This window comes from Elephas maximus, chromosome 3, assembly GCF_024166365.1.
Source record: "Elephas maximus indicus isolate mEleMax1 chromosome 3, mEleMax1 primary haplotype, whole genome shotgun sequence".
In the NCBI taxonomy this organism is placed as follows: Eukaryota; Metazoa; Chordata; class Mammalia; order Proboscidea; family Elephantidae; genus Elephas; species Elephas maximus.
The window spans coordinates 194,119,124-194,141,297 of record NC_064821.1 but is presented as its reverse complement, the minus strand read 5'-3'; the positions used below and the strand labels follow the sequence as shown (position 1 = coordinate 194,141,297).

General features: G+C 52.1%; 1 protein-coding gene across 1 annotated transcript; it reads right to left on the bottom strand.

The window, feature by feature from the left end:
- Positions 1 to 447: 447 nt before the first annotated feature.
- Positions 448 to 11,720, bottom strand: RHBG (Rh family B glycoprotein). The gene is made up of 10 exons (XM_049880783.1): positions 11,467 to 11,720; positions 5,848 to 6,034; positions 5,160 to 5,310; positions 4,901 to 5,048; positions 3,076 to 3,242; positions 2,659 to 2,796; positions 2,397 to 2,530; positions 1,744 to 1,865; positions 743 to 816; positions 448 to 595 (listed from the first exon to the last, which is right to left on the bottom strand). Exons 1-10 carry the CDS (start codon positions 11,651 to 11,653, stop codon positions 527 to 529), a joined length of 1,377 nt encoding a protein of 458 aa, XP_049736740.1. The 5' UTR covers positions 11,654 to 11,720; the 3' UTR covers positions 448 to 526.
- Positions 11,721 to 22,174: the final 10,454 nt, after the last annotated feature.

Sequence of the window (22,174 nt, the reverse complement as noted above, 5' to 3'; positions counted from 1 at the left end):
CATCCCAGAGGGAGTTCCATGTACCACGAAAGTCCTTTCCTACCCCAAGGCTCTAATATTGTGAATTAAAAGACACTTGCCATATTCCCAGTGTGAAAAAAAAGGAGCCAGAGTCCCTGGTGATGACGGTGGTGTTTATCATTCTCAGAGAACCAGGCTCTGGCTCAGACTTCACGGTTTACTGTGTGACCCTGGACCAGTGGATCAGCCTCTCTGACAGCTCCATGGTTTTCTCAAGGAGAGAAGAGCTTGGGTGCCTCATTTTTGGCCCTTTCTCTCCACACTTGCAGGCTGTGGGGTGCGGGCAGCTGGCGAGACCCTTCCCACCACACCCAGTTACAGCTGTGCCCCACCCCACCTCCCTGGCCACCTCCTGCCCCTCCCTCCAGCACTGCCCATGGAAAGGAGGCTCCTTCTGGCTCAGGAGCGTCAACTCCTTTCTGCAAAAGGAGAGGTGGGAGCTGGAAAAGAAGAACTTCTCAGCGTCTTCTAACAGGAGGGGGGTCCTCTCAGGATTGGCAGCACGTTAGGCCCGAGTGTCTGGTTCCTCGGTCCTCAGAGGTCCCTGGGCTTCTTCCTCAAGCTCCCCTGGCACCTGGAAGGGGGGGAGCAGCAGGTGAAGGGACAGCTCCAGGGGTGTGGCCCAGAGGAGAACGAGCAGACTCAAAGGACCACAGGTAAGCAGGGAAGGGAGGGTTGGAGGGTGGGCAAGAAGAGCATGAGGGCTGCAGCTGCGTCTCACCTCCCAGTAAATCTGGTCCTTGAAGCACTGGGAGTCCGGTGGGGAGTCCAGGAAGGGCAGCTTCAGCAGGAGTCCTGGGGAGGGATGTGTGAGGCTCAGCACCCATGGCAGGTATCACCCAGTCCCACAGGGCACAGAGGGGCTGGGGGCATGAAGTCAGCATAACGTCTGGTGCAAGCAAACCACGGCTGTATTTGCTGAGCACATACTATGTGCCAGGCCCTGTGCAAAGTGCTGGGTATGTATTGCCTTCCTGAGTAATTACAGCAACCTTCCAAGTGAGTATCATCTCCATATCACAGACCAGGGGGAAGTTAAATTTGCTCAAAGAAGTTAAATTTGCTCACGTTTGCAGTCAGCAATGGACCAAATTGTGATTTTCTCACGAACCACAGCTGCTGAGCTTTCTGTAGCCTCCTACACAGGAGGCGTGCAGAAAATGTTTATGGAATCAATATGTGAGCAAAGGAATGAATGAACTGGTCTGAACCTGGGTAGAGAACGAAAATCTTGAGGTGGGAGCAGAAGAATGTGGATACTGAATCATAGGTTTTATTCTGAAGTCCAAAAGAACTAAGGCCAGACACCAGGAAGAACTGCCTGATCCAGGACAATCTGCCTCTGTGGAAGGTTTTTGTACATCTGTCTAAGGGCAAGCCCTGCAGGTCCCTTGCCTTCCTGCCCCTGCCGCAGAGAGCTCAGGGCCCTTCCAGGCCTCAGCCTGAGGGTGTGCTGCCCTCTGGTGGGCAAAGACGGAAGCACAGGGGAGCCGCAGAACCCAAGGAGAGAGCCTAATCAGCCCCTGGCACCCACTTGCTCCTCCTCACCTGGGGAAGGTTACCCTTGAACCCCACCCACTACCTGGCACAAGTAGGCACTCAATAAGTATCTGTGAGTGAGGAGGTGGGGACCCAATGGCTCTTCCCTGGGAGAACCCCTCCTCTGATTTCTCCCTCCCTGGAGCTCCTGTCAGTCCCTCACCCCCAGCCAAGGTCACTCACCTCCAAGCCCCGCGCCCACAGAGGCAAACGTCAGTGTGACAAACAGCCCGAAGAGCTGGTGCACAGCCTGAGACGTGGCGCTGCGCTGGCCCTCTGCAATGAGTGGGAACACATTCTCCAGGCTGTGGGGAGATGAGGCTGTAGGGAGCCTGGGAGGGGGGCGGCCGAGGAGGGGAGCCAGGGTGGGGCCCGGGGCCATGGCTGGTCAGTCCATTTGCCACGTAGCGACCAAAAGGGCCTCAAGGGAGCCTCCTAGGCTGGGTACCCCTCCAGGCCTTTGCTTAAGCCAGGCCCCCAGCCAGCAGACACCCACACACCTTTCGAGGCTCATTTGAGGGTCGCTCTTGCTCACCCTCTCCTCTGAGCTGTAATGTACAAAAACAGATTGCAAGGGGCATGATCTCTTACTGACCCTTTAGTAACATTATTGCAATCATTTGTTCAATGACCTTCTGCTCCACTTGACTGAGGACAGGAGGACAGGGATGTTATTCACCCCAATTTTCTCAGCTCCGGGAATATGGATGAGTGAATGAATGAATGAGTGAAAACAAACACTGCTTTTTTGCTCTTAGCGGTCTACAAATGGTGGAGGAGCGTGAGAAAAGTCATTCTAGGCGGTAGCGACTCCAGGGTGAGTCAGGGAAACTCACCCATCTCCGTAAGCTTCGTGGGTGGCCAGGCCAGCTACAAGGACCCCCAGGAGAGCCCCCAGGATCCCTGGCATCCCATGAAGATTGTGGACGCCACACGTGTCTTGGATTTTGAATCTTGACTCAAGGATGGGCTAGGGGATGGAGCACCAGTAATGAGTCTCACGTGCCTCCTCCCATCCCCACCCTGGGCCTGTTGGAGAGTGGGAAGCAGGGTGCTGAAGCCTCCCTGTTCTTCCTAGGGCCCAAGAGGTATCTGTACCGTGAAGAACTTGTACCCCAGTGTGGAGACAGTCCCGGCCAGGAAGCCAGCTGCCAGAGCCCCGAAGGGTGTCAGCATCATTTCACCTGACGTCCCCACCACGACCCCTCCAGCCAGCGCTGCATTCTGGATGTGGACCTAAGGGAGCAGGGAAGAACAAGGCATTAGAGGCCTTTTCAGATCATCACACCCACACTCAGACCAATCCCATCCACCACAGTGGCACCTACTGCTTCCAGAAGTCCTTTCTGTTATTTAGCCTCTGACTCTCCTGCTATTGCATCATCCCCTCCCATGCTATTCCCACCACCACCAGGTCAGATGGAGCCCCCATGCCCTGCCCGTACCTGTTCCCTGGAGAATCTTCCTTGCAGGGTTTTAGACCTCCCTCCCCCTCCTAAGGCCTCCTCCTCATACCATGTCCAGCCGCCCATCTCCTCCGACAAGGGCTGACAGGGCAAAGGTGCTGAGGGTGCTTGCAGACAAGGAGTAGTAGGTGTTGAGGGCTGTCCGATGTTGCCCGTCTCCCAGTGCTGAGGGCGCAGAGTTGAAACTGGGCCAGAAGAGCCACAGGAAGATGGTCCCTGAGTGGTGGGCACACAGGCAGAGTGAGAGGAGGTAAGTGGCTCCCTGACCAGGTGCGGGCTGCGTAACTGCAGGCAAGTCACCTATTCTCTTTCAGCAGCCTCAGTTTCCTCAGCTGGAAAGTGGGGATAATCCTACATACCTCACTGAGCATGGGTGAAATCAGGTGACACATATAAAGTGTGTAGCTCATGGCCTAGCAGATGCTAGGTGCTCAACCACTGGTAGCTTTGGCTGGGTACTGGTGCACAAGGCAACTATCTAACTGAAGACCCAAAAGGCTGAGTTTGTTTTTTTAACCATCAGAAAAGGAAGGAAAAAAGGCAAAGGCCACTGCTTGCTGAGAACTATGCTGGGTACTTCATGGAAATTTGGGTTTTATAACTTCAACTGCCTTCTGGGGAGGGCGGCCCCTGCTGTGTGCACAAGGCCTGTCTGCTGAGCACTGGATGGGGCTGGGCCGGAGAGTATTAGGGTAAGAGCTGGGAGCCCCAGATGACCGGTCTGGTTTTATGAGGTTCCCAGGGCAATTCCGGAGTGAGGAGGAAGCGAGGACAAGGCCACAGGAGAGGAAGGCGTCTGGGGCCCATGTGGGGTATGGCCAGTCAAGGGTCTGCCTCAGTCCTGAGGGGGCTGCTGGGTGTGCCATGTGACTTCTCCCTGTGGCCCACTGTCCTCAGTAAAATCTACCATGCTCACAGATGTGTCCTCTGAGTGGAGAATTTTGGGGGGAATCAAGGAAGGACCGGGTGTCCTGTCTGGGACATATACACACACCACAAAACAGGAGCGGGGAGGCAGAGGAAGCCTCGAGGAATGAAGGGAAATCTTGGGGACACCTTTGGACTTTAACCCAGTCTTATTTGGGTCACGAAGGGCAAGGAGACCTCAGTCCACCTCGGGTTCCACATGTTCTATTTTACAACAAACCCGGAAGGTGGATAAGAAATATAAAACGTGCCTTGCTTTTGAATGCAAGGGCTGGCACTTCAAGCATTGTTTGATTCCATCTATGAAAAATGAGATACCAATTTCCTTCCGTGACTGAAGTTTGTGGAGGTAGAGAGGGAGCAGAGGCCAAGGTGGAGGTGGTGACGGCGCTCCCAGGCCAGACCCTTCAGCTCTCAGGGGTGACTTAAGAGCACCCCCAGCCCCCACTGGCCACCTCAGCCTGGGAGGAAGTTGGGTGGGTGGCAGCTCCAGGGGCAGAGGTTTGGTCTGCAGGAATCGTGAGTACAAAGGCCTGGAGTCTGGCTGGAACAAAGTGAGGAGAGATGAGGAGGGTGAGGGGTGGCAAGACCTGGCAGTGGCGGATGTGCAGGTTGAGGAGCCTGCTTCTAACTCATGGGGACCTGAAGGGTTTTAAGCTTCAGATTTAGGAAGGTCCCTTAGGATGCACCTCCAGGGACATGCACACCCCAGAGCTGAGTTCTAAGAACCTGTCACAAAGCTATCAGGAATGATGAGCACAGAGCCTAGGGCTCTTGCTGCAGAATCTGAGTGGGAAGGGCGCTCTCAGCCAGAACGCAGCGATTTCACCCCAAGGACTGTGGGCAGCATCCTGAGACGCTGCCTGGAGATGGTCTTCCCTGGCCCAGGTCAGGGGTGTCTGGAGCCGTTTCTCCCTACCCCCCACACACACCTCAGCAGGCCTCACCAATCATGGCAAAGAGGTCAGAATAGGAGACAGAGCCCTGGCGATGCTTGCTCTTCTCCAGCTGGGGCCTGTAGAGCACCCGTGAGAGGACCAGCCCGAAGTAGGCACCAAAGGTGTGGATAGTCATGGAGCCTCCTGCATCCCTCACCTGGGGAGGTGGAGCTGAGGTGGAGGGGCAGCACCCTTCCCACACCCTCCCGGCTCTGAGCCTGGCCCTGGCCTCCCCACCCCCTCCCCCCACCCCTGTCCAGGCCCTCACCCCCAGGAGACTGAGGAGCACAAACTCGTTGATGCCAAACAGCACCACCTCCAGCAGGGCCATGAGCAGCAGCTGGGTGGGCCCGGTCTTGCCCAATATGGCGCCGAAGGAGATGAGCACGGCTCCGGCGCAGAAGTCAGCATTGATCATGCTGCGGGGGAGGAGAGGAGGCAGGGAGAGGCTCTGCCAGGCCTGAAACAGGACAGCACTGCGGGGCAGGGTGGGCAACAAGCCTACATGTAAACCAAAACAAGACCCACTTCCACAGAGTCAACTCCAACAGAGAGGAACTGCTCCACAGCTTTTGCTTGGCCTACATGTACTGTGTGCCAAAGCTCTTCCCTGGGAGGCAGGAAAACCGAGGCTTAGGGAAGTTCTGTGATTTGGCTACATAATCCATACGGGTGGAAGAACCAGGACTTGAACCAAGAGCTCTTCTAAGTCCTGACTTTTTTCCATTAAGCTCTCTATCCTCCTAACAGACCTTGGTAATGGGGCCCTAAAGAAATGGAAGGTAAGGATGAGTATGTGGGTCAAGGATGAAGATGAAATGAGGCAAAGAGAATGGACAAGGCACCTAAGAGAAACTGACGGATGGATCAAACCTGGGCCAGGGAGCAGACTTGAAGGACAGGGTTTCAGCTAGGTCCCTTGGGCAGGGGGCTCCCAGGTAGACCTGCCCGCCCACCTCTCCACGCCAACATAGATGTAACCGCCATGAAAGGAGTGAAGGAAGCCCTGGATGAGCGTGGACCACTGCAGGGCAAAGGCGGCCAGGAGGAAGGTGAAGCCCACGCTGCTGAAGCCGTAGCGCTGCAAGAAGGCCATGAGGAAGCCGAAGCCCACGAAGACCATGACGTGCACATCCTGGAAGCCTGAAGGGGGCAGGGGCATATGTGGCACATGGGGGTTGCCCTGGTCATGATCCATAAACCAACCAGCCACCCTGCCAGTGCCCCCAGCTCTCACCAGCAGCCTTAAGGCTGGAGTCGAGCCTACAAAACTCTCCAGGCATGGAAGGGCCTCCCAGCCCTGGGCCACCTGCGTGGAGCCAGCCAGCTTGGGGCAGGGGGACCCAGACCATTCCCACTGGCTCCACGTCAGAGCAAGGGAGTAGAGCCGCCTTCTGCTCTATTCTCTCTCCCTACTCTTTTTATAAGGAGCTCTGGTGGCACAACGATTAACCACTCAACTGCTAATGACAAGATTGGTGATTCAATCCCACCCAGCAGCTCTGCAGGAGAAAAGGCCTGGTGATCTGCTCCTGTAAAGATTACAGCCTAGAAAACCTCACAGGGCAGTTCTACTCTATCACACTGGGTGGCTGAGTCAAAAATCGACTTGGCGGCATCTAACAACTCATTTGGTAGTGTAAATGGTTTGCTTTCCATGGCTGACCTAAAAGTTGGCAGTTCAAACCCATCTGGCAGTACCACAGAAAAAAAGGCCTGGCAATCTGCTTCCGTTAAGATTACACCAAGAAACCCTGTAGAGCAGTTCTACTCTGTAACACGTGCGATTGCCAGGAGTTGGAATTGACTGTACAGCAGCTAACAACTCGTTTGCCTTATCCCTGGGTCTCTTACAACTGACTAGCTAAAAGACCAACCTCTGCTCCTTCCTGCTGCAGTCCTGGCCCCTCCATGCTCAAAATCCTCTACCCCTTCAGGCTTCTTTTCAACTTTGCCTTTCCGTCAGAAGGTCCTTCTCGATGTCTAACCTCCAATCCTCATACTTCAGAGTCTATACCTCTCCATTTTGAGGTTTCATCCATTTTGTTTCTTAATAAATTATGAATTTTAAACTATTAACAGAGATTACCGATTACCCCAGGGAAAAGGAAATGAAAGGAGGGAGCAAGGCTGCTGCGTTGCTCAACTCCAGTCCAAATGGTGCCCCCGATGTTGTACAATATGTCAGCGCTGGGAGGGAGGATTTTACTTTTTCAGTTTATGCCTTTCTATAGTTTGATATTTTAACATTATAGATAAATCACTTGAATTTTTTAAAGTGTCAGTGGGGTTTCTAGGCAAGGAGATTTGGGACCTTTTTTATTTGTTTTCTATTCTGTACCACTCCACATTACCAAAAAAAAAAAAAAAAAAAAACTAAGCTAATAATAACAATATACAATAACGAGATAAATACAAATAGTTTACTTTGGCATTAGTTTGTTCTGTACCTGCCCTTCCCCCCGCCCCTCCCCCCCGCCATGTGCTTGCAAGTAGGCTTGAAGCAAAACCTCGTCTGGTGTTTAGCTAGTCCATGTGGTCCTGTGGTTAAGCAGCTTGCTCAGGATCGTGCTGTCAGAAATGGGTGGGGGGCTTGGATCTGAACCAAGCTTGGGTTGATGTAAAGTCACACTATATTTTTGCTTTTAATCAAGAGACACTAGAAAAAAAGTGTCATGAGCGCTCTTATTGCATTTGTCGTAAATATCTTATTGATAAACAGGGTACACCATTACCCTCAACCTCTCTTTAATAGCTCCATGTGAGAAATTCCTCTTGGAACTTGGGCTAGGAGTGATCTGCTTTCCCTCGTTCAACTGATGTGACTGAGCAACCGGGGACCAGGCTCTGGGAATGCTGCTGTCATCAGGCACCCACAGTCCCTGCCCTCACAGAGCACAGATGACAAAGAATTGCATGTGTGAGGTTCTGGTGAGAACAACATAACTGATCATATTTCCCTTTTCTTCTTGGCTGCCTGGAAGCTCAGAGCTACACTGGAACCTCAACTGCAACTAGAATGTTCATATTTGTGTTCTGCCTCTCTGCTTTTCTTGTACACGTGTTTTTGTTGTAAATGATCTCAAATCTCTTATAGAAAGAGGCAGATCATAAAGAAAAAGAAAAAAAAAAACCCACCATGATCACATTTTTGGTTAATCTGAAGAAGCACTGACAAGCCAAAAATTATTATTGAGCTTTAGAATGCGGTAAATAACTTAGAGACAAGCAAACTTTTACTTTTATGCTTCTTTGTGTCATATATGGGCTGATAGGAAATGGGGTTGCAGGCCTTTGGCAGAAGGTTGGGTGTGTGCTGGACCTGGAGGTCCGCAGCTTAGCTCCCAGCCAGCGGCTGAAGGGAGCGAGGGTCTGGAGAGCCACCGGCCTCACGAAATGTCCCCAACGCTGCACCACTTCTCCAGCCCTGCCTCTCCCAGAACCACTCAGATGTTTCTTCCCTCCCAGATCTTAGAAACCTAAGAGGAAGGGACAGGCATCACTTAGAACTCAGCCTGCAGCCCAGTTTCTTTTAGGCTCGGTGACTGACTCCTTTTCTCCTTGTGTAAACGATAAAGAGGATGTCATGTCTGCTCTTGTGTCCAAGGACAGCAAGATAACAATGGGGGGCTAGGTCACAGGGGTCTGTGCCCTTCAGGTGCCGAGAAACCACTCCAGAGCTCGTTGTAAATGGCAATAAAATAACATTTACTTCCCCTGCCCCGGGTTTGTTTGGAATCAAAACTCAACCCCTTGACTTTTCAAGTGAAATTAAAACATCAGGAAATCTTTCCCAGGGGAACCCTCCTAGGGCTGTGGTGGGAGAGGTGGGTGAAAGATTACTCCAGGTGGAGTCAGGGGGATGAGTAAGATTGCCCCTCCACATTCCCTCGGGAGTCCTAATGCCTGACACCCACCCCGCTGCATTTACCCCCCACCAAGCCTATGCCCTTTTGGTTAGAGAGATGATAAAAGCCTTCTAGAGCCACCTATTGCACTCCTTCTTGCCCTAAACACTGCCCCCCCCCACCCCGCTCCAGTCCTGTTAGATGGCCCTGGACAAGACAAGACTGTGGGACAAGGAAAGGTTAAAGCTTTAGTGTCTGACAGGTCTGGAATTGAATTCCAGCTCCCTCCCCTTCTGACTGTGTAGCCTTGGATACGCCACTTAACCTTCCTGAGCCTCAGTTTCCTCATCTGTAAAAATGGGCATATAAAATATGGGGAGTAGAAAGAAGGGAGAGGGGAGCTGGTGAGGTCGTCTTTCCCTCCCCCACTGCATTCTCACCTGCCCCTAAGAGGGCAGATGTGGCCATAGTCTCCTAAAACAGAGGCCACAAACCACTCTGGTCCAGATCATATCCTCCATCCTCCACCTCTTCCCAGAAGATCCTGATTCCATTGATCCTAAACCTCTCTCCCTGCAAGTAAGGTCTCTGAGGTATATAAAAAAGGACCCACCCCTATCTTTTTTCTTAGAACCCTTTCCATGTTTGCTTCTGTGACCTCTGTACCCCTGGCTCTTTTCCCCTCTTTCTTATTTTTTGTCACTTGCTTCGTGGAATAAGAGGCTGCAGATGGGAGGGGGAGGGGGGGAGGTGGTCAAGAGACCTGGTTCTGCAACTTGCTGCATGACCTTGGTCAGGTCACATGACCTCCTTGGCTCTCTCTCCACATCTGAGAGGGGTGGACCAGATGGGCTCTGAGGGCTCTTCCTATCAGGAAAACAGACAGACCCTCAAAGCGGCCATGCTCCTGGCATTGGTTAGTCCTGCAGCTCAACACCAGCCTCAGAACTCCCTTTCATCTTCCGAATCAAAGGGCGGTGGCTACACTCCCTCTGGCCCTGATCTTCCTCTGAACACAGAGACAGGTAAGGATCGGCTCATAAAAGCCCCAGGCTCTGGGGACCTCACACCTCCCTCCTCCCCAACCTGCCCAGAGCAGGGGCCTAAGTCCACAGGGATTGAAACCCAGGGAATCCCACTGCCATTCCTCTCATTGCAATGCAGGGATGGGAAGCCATGTGTCTGAGAAAAGCCCACCATCACAGCAGGGGCCAAGAGGCCAGACTCAGGGAGGATTTCGAAAGGAGCAGGCCTGGGAGGCCCTGAGTGAGGCCCATGGCAGAAGCAAGTGGGGGTCATGGCAAGCAGCCAGGTCAGATCCTTGGGCAGGAGCTTACTTCTCTCTGCTCTGGACTCTTCCCTCCCAGCTCCCTATCTCTTTGGATAAATGCATGACCCCAAGAATTCTCCATCCCAAATATGAGCCCCAGCTTCCATGGCCCACCTTTTCTGATCAAGGCTGAGGGTTAAATATAGGGAGGAGAAGAATTCTGCTGAGAATGGCTGGGGGTCTAGCACTCCAACTCTCTACCTTGCCCTCTATTTCCATAGCATTCTGAGTTTCCTGTTGTTGGGGCTAGGGTGGAGTGGGACGGAGACAGCCTGCCACCAGGTCTGCATACAGAAATTAGGGTAATAACAGTCTGGGATATTTTATAGGAGACCCTCACACCCTAGGCCTTGAAACTAAGGTGTCCTTCTCCCCATTGCCAGGATGGGGAAAACTGAGGCCTTGAGAAGAACTGCCCAAGCATTTGTGATAACAGAAATCCAGGAGGTCTGGTGTCCTTGGTCCTAGCCACCTAGAACCTGGGTCACAAGCCTGGGCCCCCAATCTTGAGGCTCTGTCCCCAGCCAAGGGCAAAGGGTTAACCCTTTCTGGGCCTTGTCAGCAGGAAGCTGAGCTGTGGTGCAAGGAGCTTTGGATACCTGAGATCTAGTTCCAGCTCTGCAACTCACATGCTGGGCTATCATGAGCAAGTCATAACTCCTCTGGCTTCAGCTTCCTCCCCTGTGAAATGGGCTAATGACCCTGCCATGGCTCCCTCTCAGGACTGGAGGGTGTGGCTCTGTGAATAGCTTCTAGGCAGGTGTCTGTCTCATTTTCTCTGATTCTGGAAGGGCCAGCTTTCCGAGACTGGGGAAGAAATGCCTGAACCCCACCAGTCTTGGCTACCTACAGGTGTCCGGGCTTCAGAGCTAACACCCACCATTATGGCCTCCTGCGTGGGGCCCAGTCCCTGCCTCCCCTACCCAGCAGGATTCCCTTCTCTGTGGTCAGGGAGGAGTCCCTAGGAAAGGCAAAGTCGCTGGAGCAGCCCTGCAAAGCCCAGTTAGGCCAACCGGAAAGCGAGAGGAGGGAGAGGTTAAAGCAGGGGCTTTAGATCTGGGTTTGAATCCAAGCTCCCTCACTTCTGACTGTGTGACACTGAGCAAGACACTTAACCTCTCTGAGCCTCAGTTTCCCCATCTGTGTCTACCTCATAGACTGAATGAGATAAGGCATGTGCTGGCCTCCACAGCACCTGGCACGTGGCAGACACTAGGAAAGGATGCTTGTTATTATAAATCCGGCCTCTTCATTTCCCATTAGGCGGCCTCCAGCCACGCCCCCTTCTTTGGAGCAGAGTCGCCCACCTACGGGTAGATCTGAGCACCCAGGAGCCCCTCCCCAAACGGCGGGGAACTTGGGGTCTTTGATCCCCGCGCGCCCTCACCCGCACTCACTTGGGTAGCGAAAGTAAAATTCATTGGCCGCGTTACTGTGGTTGCCCCAGTGCCAGAGGGCAGGGTCGGTTTCGTGGTTGTAGCGGACAAAGGCCGCAAAGAGGACGGCGGTGGCGCCCTGGAAGAGGAGGCACAGCAAGGGCAGCTGCAGGCGCCGGCCCGCGGAGCGGCGGGGGAACCCGGGCATGGGGCAGGGGTGCTAGTCGCCGGCTGAGACTCGGGGCTCTGGGAGCGCGAGGCGCAGACCGGGCGGGGCTGGCGGGGCAGGTTTCACTGCACCGGGCCCCGCCCACCGGAGGGCCCGCCCACACGGAGGCGTCACCCTCTGCCACGCCAACCTCTCCCTCCCAACTTCCTCCTCCGCACCCCCTGCCTCTCAGGGTCCTGGGTGGGGTGGGGTTGGGGGTGGGACGGCGCGGGCGGCGGCCTTGGCCTACGGCCTGAGGTGGGGCAAGGACTGTGTGTGGGGGTGCTTAGACCCGCAGGTCCCGTCTCCCTTGGCCCAGCTGACAGTGGCTCCGTTCAGGTTGGAGCAGGTTCTTGGAAATGACCCTGGAAAGGCGCCCGGTGTTCTGCCCTGCTAGGGCGCAGCTGCGCGACCCGTGGCGGGGAGATGGAGAGGACCCGCCCCCTCATACTTGGTGTCAGATTAGAGTGTCTCCTCAGAAATAAGCGGCCTTTAAAGGCCCCATCCTGGGCCCTGCACGGTTAACACAAGGGGGAGTTAGGGGGTTGCTCAATCTTTTCCCTACTGAAAAAAGCGGAGGTGGAGAGCGGAGATAAACAGATGGCTCTCCAGGCATTGATGATTAACCAGGCTCGGGATGTCTGAGCTGGGCAGTAGAGTCCCTTACACGTCCCCCAAGCCTTCTCTACCTCCCCGCCCCCAATCTGCTACCCCTACCACAGTTGGGCAGGCTAGGCAGGGGACAGGTTGACTCCTGAGTTCTCTGCACTGCCCAGCATGGGTATGAGAGGGCCTGGGCCAGCCACCTCTGCAGCTGGAGGGAGGGAGGCTAGATCAAAGGAAAGCCTTCCCAGTTATGAGTTGGAGTCGCCTTGTTGCACAAGCCGATTCACATCTTGTGGAGTCCGTAGACAGGTGTTTACTGAGCACTGTGATCTAGGCTGTGGCCATGAACTAGGCGGCCCCTTCCCCCAAGAGCCCTGTCCAGGGGAGAGACAGATACTTCAAAGGGAATTTAATTACCCTTGGGGTAAATGCTGTGATGAAGAAAGCAGAGGCTGTGGGGGCCCAAGAGCAGGTGCCACTGAGCTCACAGGGAGGGGAAGGGGAAGGGGAAGGAGAACTGCTTCCTGGGGAGGCAATGTCTGAGGGAAGTCTGGCAGGACAGCCTAGGGACTGGACAAGTGAAGATGGAAATACCTCTTGCTGTTGGATTAATTCTGACTTGTGGCAACCCCAGGTGTTACAGATATAGGGTCTTCGCTGTACTCTTTACGGAAGCAGACTACCAGGGCTTTTCTTCTATGGTACTGCTGGGTGAGTTCAAAGTGCCAACCTTTCTGTTAGTAGGTGAGCACAAACCATGTGCACCACCCTGGGACCTCAGGCAGAAGCCTGGCAGAGTGAGCATCCAGCGTGTTCAGGAACCGAGGCTGGAGATCACGGAGCATGTGGCCTCTACCCAGTGGGTGCCGGGTCACCAGACGCCTCTCAGTGGATGGGAGCCAGCACCAGCATCTTCGATTCTGACAGTTCTAATCCCAGGATCTCCACCTGCAGTCCACAGGGAGCTTCAGAGAAGAAAAGCTGAAGGGCAGTCTCAGTGGGACTGATGGGAGGGCAGGTCCAGTGTCTGCGCTGCCGCCAGCCCATCACAACCCATCTGAGGGGGCTATGGGGGTGTTTGCAAAGATGCCCAGGCCCCCAGCCTGAGAGAAGAGCTGCAACCCTCAGGGGATGTGGCCAAGGCTTATTCCAACCAGTCACTCCCTAGAGTGGACACAGGGTGGGGCTCCTCCTAAGAACCTGGCTAACCCCCTCTCAGGAGTGGGCAGTGACAGGGGTGTCAGAGTGAAGCCCCTGACCCTCCTCTCCTCCTCCCCTCGTGCTCTTTCCTCAGTTCACCTCCTTCCCACCTCCCCTCATTGGCAAAAAGCCACCGGCCTAGCATGAGCTCTTGGGGACTGTTGGATTTAGGTGTCTGGCTTTCTTGACCTAAGTGCCCAGCCAAGTGGGCACAGGGGTATGGGCAGCTTCTGGGTAGTACTCACGGCTGGCCTAGCAGGCTCTCTGGCCCTTAGGGACCCCTGTCCCAGAGACTCCTCATCACAACTGGGTCAGCAGGAAGGTTGTTTTCCAGCCCCCTCTGCTGTGGTGGAGGGAAGGGGAAGATGCCTGGTCAGCAGCTTTTGGATAATGGTTCTTGGATACTTCAGCATCTGGGGGCTCCTCCCTGGCCCAGCATTCCACCCCAGAGATGCAGCCTACTTCCTGAGACTTGTTTGGGAGTGGGATGTATGCTCTGGGCTTCCCAGGCAGGGACTGGGGAGGTTCTGGACAGTGGGAGCCTTCAAAAACTGCAGAACCAGAGAAAGCAAGGAGGAGTGGGCTGAGCCCTCCCAGCATCATCCAGCTTCCTCCATCTCGATCTCACCTGTTGTCTCTCCTTTTTGAATTCCTCTGGGTCTCTGGTTTCCCCTCTCCTCTGTTGGTCATTTATTTATTCATTCATTTAACAACTATTTTTCTAGTGCCAACCACGGGATACAACCTGAGTTTCTAATCAACACAGGTAAAGTGTTGGAGCAGGGTCCTAGAGGCCCCTTGCCCTGGCAGGTGTTAATTCTTTAGTTGCTGGATTGTGGGGAGGACTGGGAAGTCCTTTTGAAGGATAACTTGGCCAGCCTCAGGTGGGTACACCTGGAGACCTTGGGGTGGCAGCTATTTACCAACCCGTATGGGAGTATCTCCATATTTTTACTGTTGAGTACCAACCAGTATCAGCCCTTGCTGAGCAGAGAGCAAGACCCTGACAGCCCTCTGAATCTGAGGTCTTCCCAGCCCAAGCCTCCTCCTTTGAGCTTCCCCTGGTCCAGGCTCCACCTGTGAGAGTGTCCCTGTTCTACTACCCACCAAGCACTTTGGAGAGGTTTTCTTTTGGATTGCCATGTGACGTCAGGGCCCTTGACCCTCTCTCCTGCCTCCTCTGCCCCAGGCAGCTCTGATGGAATGGGGGGCTTAGTCTCTCCCCCTACTCACCTTAGGCCTTCTCTGAGGAGCCCCTGACTCCATCACCAGATCCCATTCTGCCTTGCCTGAGCTCTGCCCAATCTTTGACCTTCCATCTCCCGTTTCTAGCCGGGACCAGCTGGGTGCCTGATGGATGACCAAGGGGAACAGTGTCTGCTGCCTGCCCTGGCCCAGCTGGACCAGGCAGATCCTGAGGCCCAAGTGTTTGAGGTTACTGAGTAACTCAGGGCTGCTCGGAGCTGCTCTCTATGGGGTTCGCCTCCTCCCTATTCCCTGCTCCCCTAGCCCAGGAATCCCCAAAGCCACTTGGCTCCTATTAGTTCCACTGAGCCACCCCCAGGGTTTATGGGGGACAAAAGAGAAAAGTGGCAAAGCACCAGAGTCATTAAGGCATTCGTTCATTTGATCATTCATTTATTCATTCACTCAACACATCTTTATTGGGTGACCTTGGACAAGTTACTCAGCCCTCTTTGAGCCTCAGTTTCCCTATCTATAGGACTAATACTATTTCCTCTGTGGAATTGTCACAAGGAGGCCACATGATCAATGCAGAGTGCTGCCATTTTCATAAGCATTCAACAAAGGTGGTGATCGTTATTATTGTTCTGATGGCTGAGCAAAAACGGAAAAACACAGACCCTATAGGAAACCCTGGTGGCGTAGTGGTTAAGTGCTACAACTGCTAACCAAAGTGTCAGCAGTTCGAATCTACCAGGTGCTCCTTGGAAACTCTATGGGGGCAGTTCTACTCTGTCCTATAGGGTCGCTATGAGTCGGAATCAACTCGACAGCAACGGGTTGGGTTGTTTTTATAGGACAGAGTAGAACTGCCCCATAGGGTTTTCAAGGCTATAAATCTTACAGAAGCAGACTGCCACATCTTTCTCCCATGGAGCAGCTGGGGTTTCCAACCATCGACCTTTCAATTAGCAGTCAAGCACTTAACCACTGCACCACCAGGGCTCCTGATGGCTGTGCAGAAAAGGCAAATGAGTCACTGGCTCCAACACACTATGGGCCACATGGTGTCTCTGAGGACAGGAATAGATGGAGGGGCAGGCACAGTCTCAATACATTTCCTGCAGGGGTGGGCAGAGGGGCTAGGGGCCTAGGACAGGCACATACAAGAAGGGCTGTCAGACCAGCAGCCCCAGTGACATAACAGCTCCTAAACAGAGGAGACTCAGGAGAAGTCAGAGCCTTCTTTCATTCAAAAACATATGTTGAATACCTACTGTGTGCCAGGCACTGTCCTAGGTGCTGGAGACTCAGTGGAACAAAGTATGGCCCCTGCCCCAGGTGGAGGCGTCATCTGGGACATGGAAATAAACAGACAATCATACTACAGAGAAATACCATGGGAGACACAGGTTCTGTGGGGACACTTGGGAGTAGCTCTTAACCTGTGATGGGGGTGGTCAGGGAAAGCTTCCCAGAGGAAGTGATGCTTAAATTGAGACCTGATCAAACTTCACCACAGGTGGGTAAGGGGGATTCCTTTTTGTCTGAACCCTCTGGTAGGAAAATGGAAAAAAGGCTATACTAGAGAGCTCCTTACTGCCCTTTCTGGTGGTGGACAAACCCCAGACCCCAGCTTCTCCTGAAAACCACAGTCACAGTAGCACCATGCATAATATTGTTATGTTTACATGCATGGGTGGTAAAAATTAAGTACGACTTTTTCTTCACAGAAATTCACTATATTGGCCTCCACATAAAAGTTTGTCAAGGAGCCCTAGTGGCGTAATGGTCAAGCATTCGGCTACAAACTGAAAGGTTGGTGCTTGGAACCCACCCAGTGGCTCTGTGGGAGAAAGACTTGGTGACCTGCTCCTGCGAAGATTCCAGTCTAGAAAGCCCTACGGGGGCAGTTCTGCTCTGTCACAAGGGGTCGCTGTGAGTCAAAATTGACTCGACAGCACCTAACAGCAACAGCAAAAAGTTTGGCAGAATCAGATTACTTACGTTTGCTAACCTGCTTCATCTGTAAAATAAAAATGACAGTATCTGCCTTGAAAACAAAGTTTTGTCAGAAGCAGTCAAGAAGGGCACCCAGGTTTTTTATCTGAGCCACTGGCAGAATGGTGGTACCATTTCCAGAGCTGGGGGCACTGAAAGAAGAGCAGGTCTGGGGGAGATCAGAAGTCCCATTTGGAGATATCCAGTTTGAGATGTCCAGTAGACGCCCATAAGGAGATGTTGAGTAGGCAGTCAGATACATGAGTCTGGAGTTAGGGAGAAAGATCTGGGCTGGAGATAGAAATTTGAAGTCATCACGTAGGGTTGGCATTTAGAGTCATGAAATTGGATGAGATCAACTTGAATACGAGTATAGAGAAGAATAGAGATCAGGAAGAGAGGAGGACACAGCAAAGGAGACCAAGAAGGAGCAGCCAATGAGACAGGAGGACAGCTGGGAGAGAGTGGAGTCATGGAAGCTCACGTGAAACAAGTATTTCAAGAAGGGGGCAATCAGTCACATCAAATGTTGCTCAGAGAGTGAGGACTGGAAGCTGCCTATTGGGTTTGAGAAGGTAGTAGACCCGGAGACCTTGGCATGAGCTGTTTCAGTGGACTGGTGGCAATGAAAGCCTCATAGAAGTGGGTTCACGAGAGAATAGGAGAAGGGAGAACTGTGAGCATAATCACCTCTTATGGGAAGTTCTGATCTACAGGGTAGATGGAGGGGAATGTGGGGTCTAGGAATTTATTTTTTTTAAATGATGGGAGATGTTTTAGCAACTAGCTAATGGACTAGGAGAAATTGGAGCAGTCCTGAAAGTAACCAGATGTAAACAAAATATTAGAATGAAAAATACAATGGTGCCTGTATTCTTTGTCATCATGTAGAGAATAGCTGAGACATGTTTTTTGAGCTGGCAAAATGCTCAGATTTATTAAAACCAGTGTTCATGAGCCTACTTGCCAAACACGAGAGTAATGAAGACTAGTCAGCAGGAGTGTTGGAGGAAAATGTATTCTGAGCAGTTTACACATGGCGCATGTGCTATGGATCTAAATCTTTATATCCTAGTGATGGATTCGGGAGTAATGGCTTAAATCTCCCACAGCTTCTCCAAATCCTAAAGGATGCGTGTAACACACACCACGTAGGAAGATCCAGTGGTACTGAAAATACTCAAGAAATACTTCCATTCCTTGAAGCATATATACCATCAGCTAAAGAGGAAAGTAACTTCCAAGTAGAAAGGAATTGTGGGAATAAGCAAGCCTCTGGGGCCTCTGGGAACTGGACAACAAGAGTGGAGAGAATGAGCAGTCAGGGAGTGGAGGAAGCCTGGGAAAAGGCCAGCTCACCTCTCAGAGAGAGAGCAAACTGGGCCAATTCAGGAGATAAAGACTTCGGAAGACCTGGGTAAGCTGGTTGCCATGGAGACTCTCAGCAAGCGGCGGAGGGTTCAGACTGCCCCTGGCTAGGTGAGGCTGCCCGCTTTTCCAGGAACACAGGGCTCCAGGCCTCTGATGCCTTTGAACCTTCTCCCATGCCCATTAGTGACCTTGGAATCCCCCTTCCCCACCTGCCTCCCACTCATTCTCCAAGTCTCCTCACCGTCTGGGTGAATCTGCCCCTGGTGCCCACTCCTTCCACCTCCACCCCCAGCTTATACTCCTCGGATAGGAGCTTATGGTACAGTGGGAAAAGCATGGTCTGGGAGCCAGGCAGACCTGGAGTTGAATCCTGGCTATGTCCCAATAAACTGGATGCTTTTGAACTAATTATTTAATCTCTCTGAGCCTCAATTTCTGTTTGTTAAAATGGGGATACCAGGACCAGGCTGACCAGCTGGCTGTGACTCTAAGATGCTGCACGAAGTACTTGGCACAGAATAAACAGTAAACAGAGCTATTGCTATTTTATTATTATAGTGGTTAAGTGCTATGGCTGCTAACCAAGAGGTCAGCAGTTCAAATCTGCCAGGAGCTCCTTGGAAACTCTATGGGGCAGTTCTACTCTGTCCTCTAGGGTCGCTATGAGTCAGAATCGACTCGACAGCAGTGGTGGGGTTTATTATAATAAACGGTTTATACATCTTTCTCCCTGGATAGACTGTGAACCCCTCAAGGGCAGAGAGAGGACTGTCTAATTTACCTCTGTCTGGTGCCTAGCATGGAGCCCTGGTGGTGCAGTGGGTTATGGCTGCTAACCAAAAGGTTGGCAATTCAAATCCACCAGCCAATCCTCGGAAACCCTGTGGGGCAGTTCTACTCTGTCCTATAGGGTTGCTATGAGTTGGAATCGACCCCACAGCAACAGGTTTCATTTTTTTTTTTTGGTGTCTAGCACAATGCCAGATAGAGGTAGATACTCAGTGAACGCTTGTGGAATGAATGAATGAAGCAACTGGAGCAAATGCAGAGCTGTACAGTCAGGTCCCCTGTCCTTCCATCATTAGCCTGCAGCGTTTCTTGAAGTTTCCATTACTACGGATGCTTAAGAGCCAAGGTCTTCCTCCACCCCTACTCTCTGCTGCTCAGACAAGATCTTCCTCCTCCCTCCCCACCCCCCAGGCACCAAGCCACTTCTTCAAAGCCAGCAGGGAACTGAGAAGACCTCTTTCAAATGCAGCCTGTTTCTCCCTCCATGCTGAGAGGTTCACTTTCTAGCCTGGGTACTTTCGTTCACGCTGTTACTGCGTGCTTTCTTCTCCTAAGGCTCCTCCTTGAAGGAGGATCCACCGTTCTCAAGTATGACTCCTTTAGGAAACTGTCCCTTCCTTTGGGCTCCGTGCTTTATTTCCCTGAATCAGAGCAATGGACACACAGCCAGGATTTATACCTCCACCCTCTGCACTGGTGCACCTTGAGGCCCGGGTGTCATATACTTTGCTTCAGTGACACCCCCTCCCCCCACGTTGGGTATAGCAGGGTCTCCGCTCCTAATTCCTGAACGAAATGTTTGGCTGAAAGAGGGTGCGACCTTGACTTCATTCAGGTGAAGTGGCCCCCAACATTACTGGGAGGCTTACCAGATCTCCCTCCTGGATTCCTCTCCCTCCGGCTTTTCGGCTGGGCCCAGCTCTCTGAGGCGGCTGCCACCTGGCGGCGGAATGAAGTCATCGCACTGCGTCCTCCCTCCCCCAACACCTCCTCCCTACTCCAGCGGCTGCAGCTCAGTCCGGCTGGGGGTGGAGGGAGCAAATTATTAGGTGTGGATTAGGCCTTGGAGCCGGTTCGTTCCAGTTCGAACCCCTGCTGAGAATCTGCATTCCCACCCCAGGTGTACTGAATCAGAATCTACATTTTAACAAGATCCCCAAGTGATTCTGACGTATAATATTGAGAACCACTGCTCTGCTAAGGGATACCCTGGTGGTGTAGTGGTTAAGTGCTAGGGCTGCTAACCAAAGGGTAGGCAGTTTGAATCTGCCAGGCGCTCCGTGGAAACTCTATGGGGTAGTTCTACTCTGTCCTATAGGGTCACCAGGAGTCAGAATCCACTCGACGGCACTGGGTTTGGTTTTTTGGTGGCTCTGCTAGTTTTTCTCAGAATTGGTCCCTAACCAACAGCATTAGCATAGAGAAAGTCAAACAGACTTTCAGGCAGTGGGTTTGGTTTTGGGAACTTTGAAATGTAAATTCTCAGCAGGGGTTCGGACCGGTCCATTTTTTTAAAGCTCTCTAGGCAATTTTAATGTGTAGTCAGAGTTGAGGACCACCACTCCATACCAGCAGCATCAGGGCCAACTTGGGAGCTTGTTAGAAAAGAATTCTCAGGCCCCACCCCAGACCTACTGAATTGGAAACTGAGAGTGGGGCCCAGCAATCTGCATTTTGACAAGCCCTCCTGGTGACCCTGATGCCCTTTCTAGCTCTAAGAGTCTCGGAACCTCTGGGAAACAAAAAGTCCCACAATCTCCCACCCTCTCAACCAAGGGTGACTGCTCACGGGTCAACCTGCCTACAGGACAAGCCAGTCAAACCTGAGATCACAAAATAGTCTTACTTCTTTATTACATTACACATTATTAAAAAGCTGACGAAAACAAAACTACCCATCCTCAGACTTCTCCAGTAAGTGTTCAGTCTGGCAATAAGCAGTGGTCCTGGGCACCCCCCTCACTTGGCTGTCTGCTGAAATGTGTGGGCCCTAAGGTCCTACCGTGTGGTTTATGAGGTCTTCACCTGTGATACCTAGATATCTCTTTGGTTTTCATCCCATCACGAAGAGTTAGACTCCTGCAAAGAGGGGAAGGACCCTCCCTCGAGGAGAGTTGGCCCAGCTCACTCAAGGAAAATAATGGTGGCAAAGTAAGCTTGAGTAGGAAAGGGAACGGTCACCTCCTGTTTCTACGGCTACAAACTCTTCTCCTCACCTTCTGCTCCATGCTCCACTCTCCACAATGAGCCTGGAGAGGCAATGGGTTAAGGCGCTCAGGGATTCCAGTCCCTGGGCTACTGTTTCATTCAGTGACAAGGAAACAAAGTGCCAGCCATGGTAGGAGAGTAAAACCAAACGCCTGTGTCAGAGCAAACCATGTACAATGCGGAAATGGCATATTTAGGGATCGGGCCTGAGCATGTCCAGAAAACACATGCTAACTCCATGAACTACTGGGCCAGATTCCCACGGCACCTATGTCCTTTGCACCAACGCCTTTCCCTCAGCTTACACCTACGGCCTCAGGGGAGACTTCCTATGACCAGCTGACAGAAGAAAAATTCAGGCCTGATTTTGAATACTCCCTGGATATTTGATGATATTAAGGAATTATTGTTATTTTTTAAGTATCATGACGATATTGTCATTATTTTTTAATAGATTTAATTTTTGAAGCAGTTTTAAGCTCACCTAAAAACCGTGCAGGAAATACACTTGTTGTCGTCGAGTCAGCTCCGACTCACGGCGACCCTATGTGTGACAGAATGAAATGTTGCCTGGTCCCGCACCATCTCCATGATGATTGGTGTGGATGAGTCCATTGCTGCGGCTGTTGTGCCAAGCCATCTCTTTGAGGGTTTCCCTCATTTTCATTAGCCTGCTACTTTACCAAATACAATGTCCCTTTCTAGTGACTGGTCTTTCCTGACGACATGTCCAAAGTGAGTGAGTTGAAGTCTTGTCTTTCTTGCTTCTGAGGAGCATTCTGGCTGTTTTTCTTCTAAGACTGATTTATTCTTCAGCAGTCCACCATATATTCAAATATTCTTCACCAACACCACCACTCAAATGGGTCAAGTCTTCTTTTTCCATCACCCAACTTTTGCATGCGTATGAGGTGACCGGAGACACCACAGCTTGGGTCAGGTGCACGTTAGTCATCAGTGACACTGCTTTTTAAAACTTTAAAGAGGTCTTTTGTGGCATATTTGCCCAATATAATCTGTTACTTGATTTGACTACTGCCTTCTATGGAGGTTGACTGCTGATCCAAGTAGAAATAAATTGTTAACAACTTCAACTTCTTCTCCAAGAAAGTACAGAAAGTTCCCTAATGCCCCCTTCCCTCTGCAGTTTCTCCTACAATT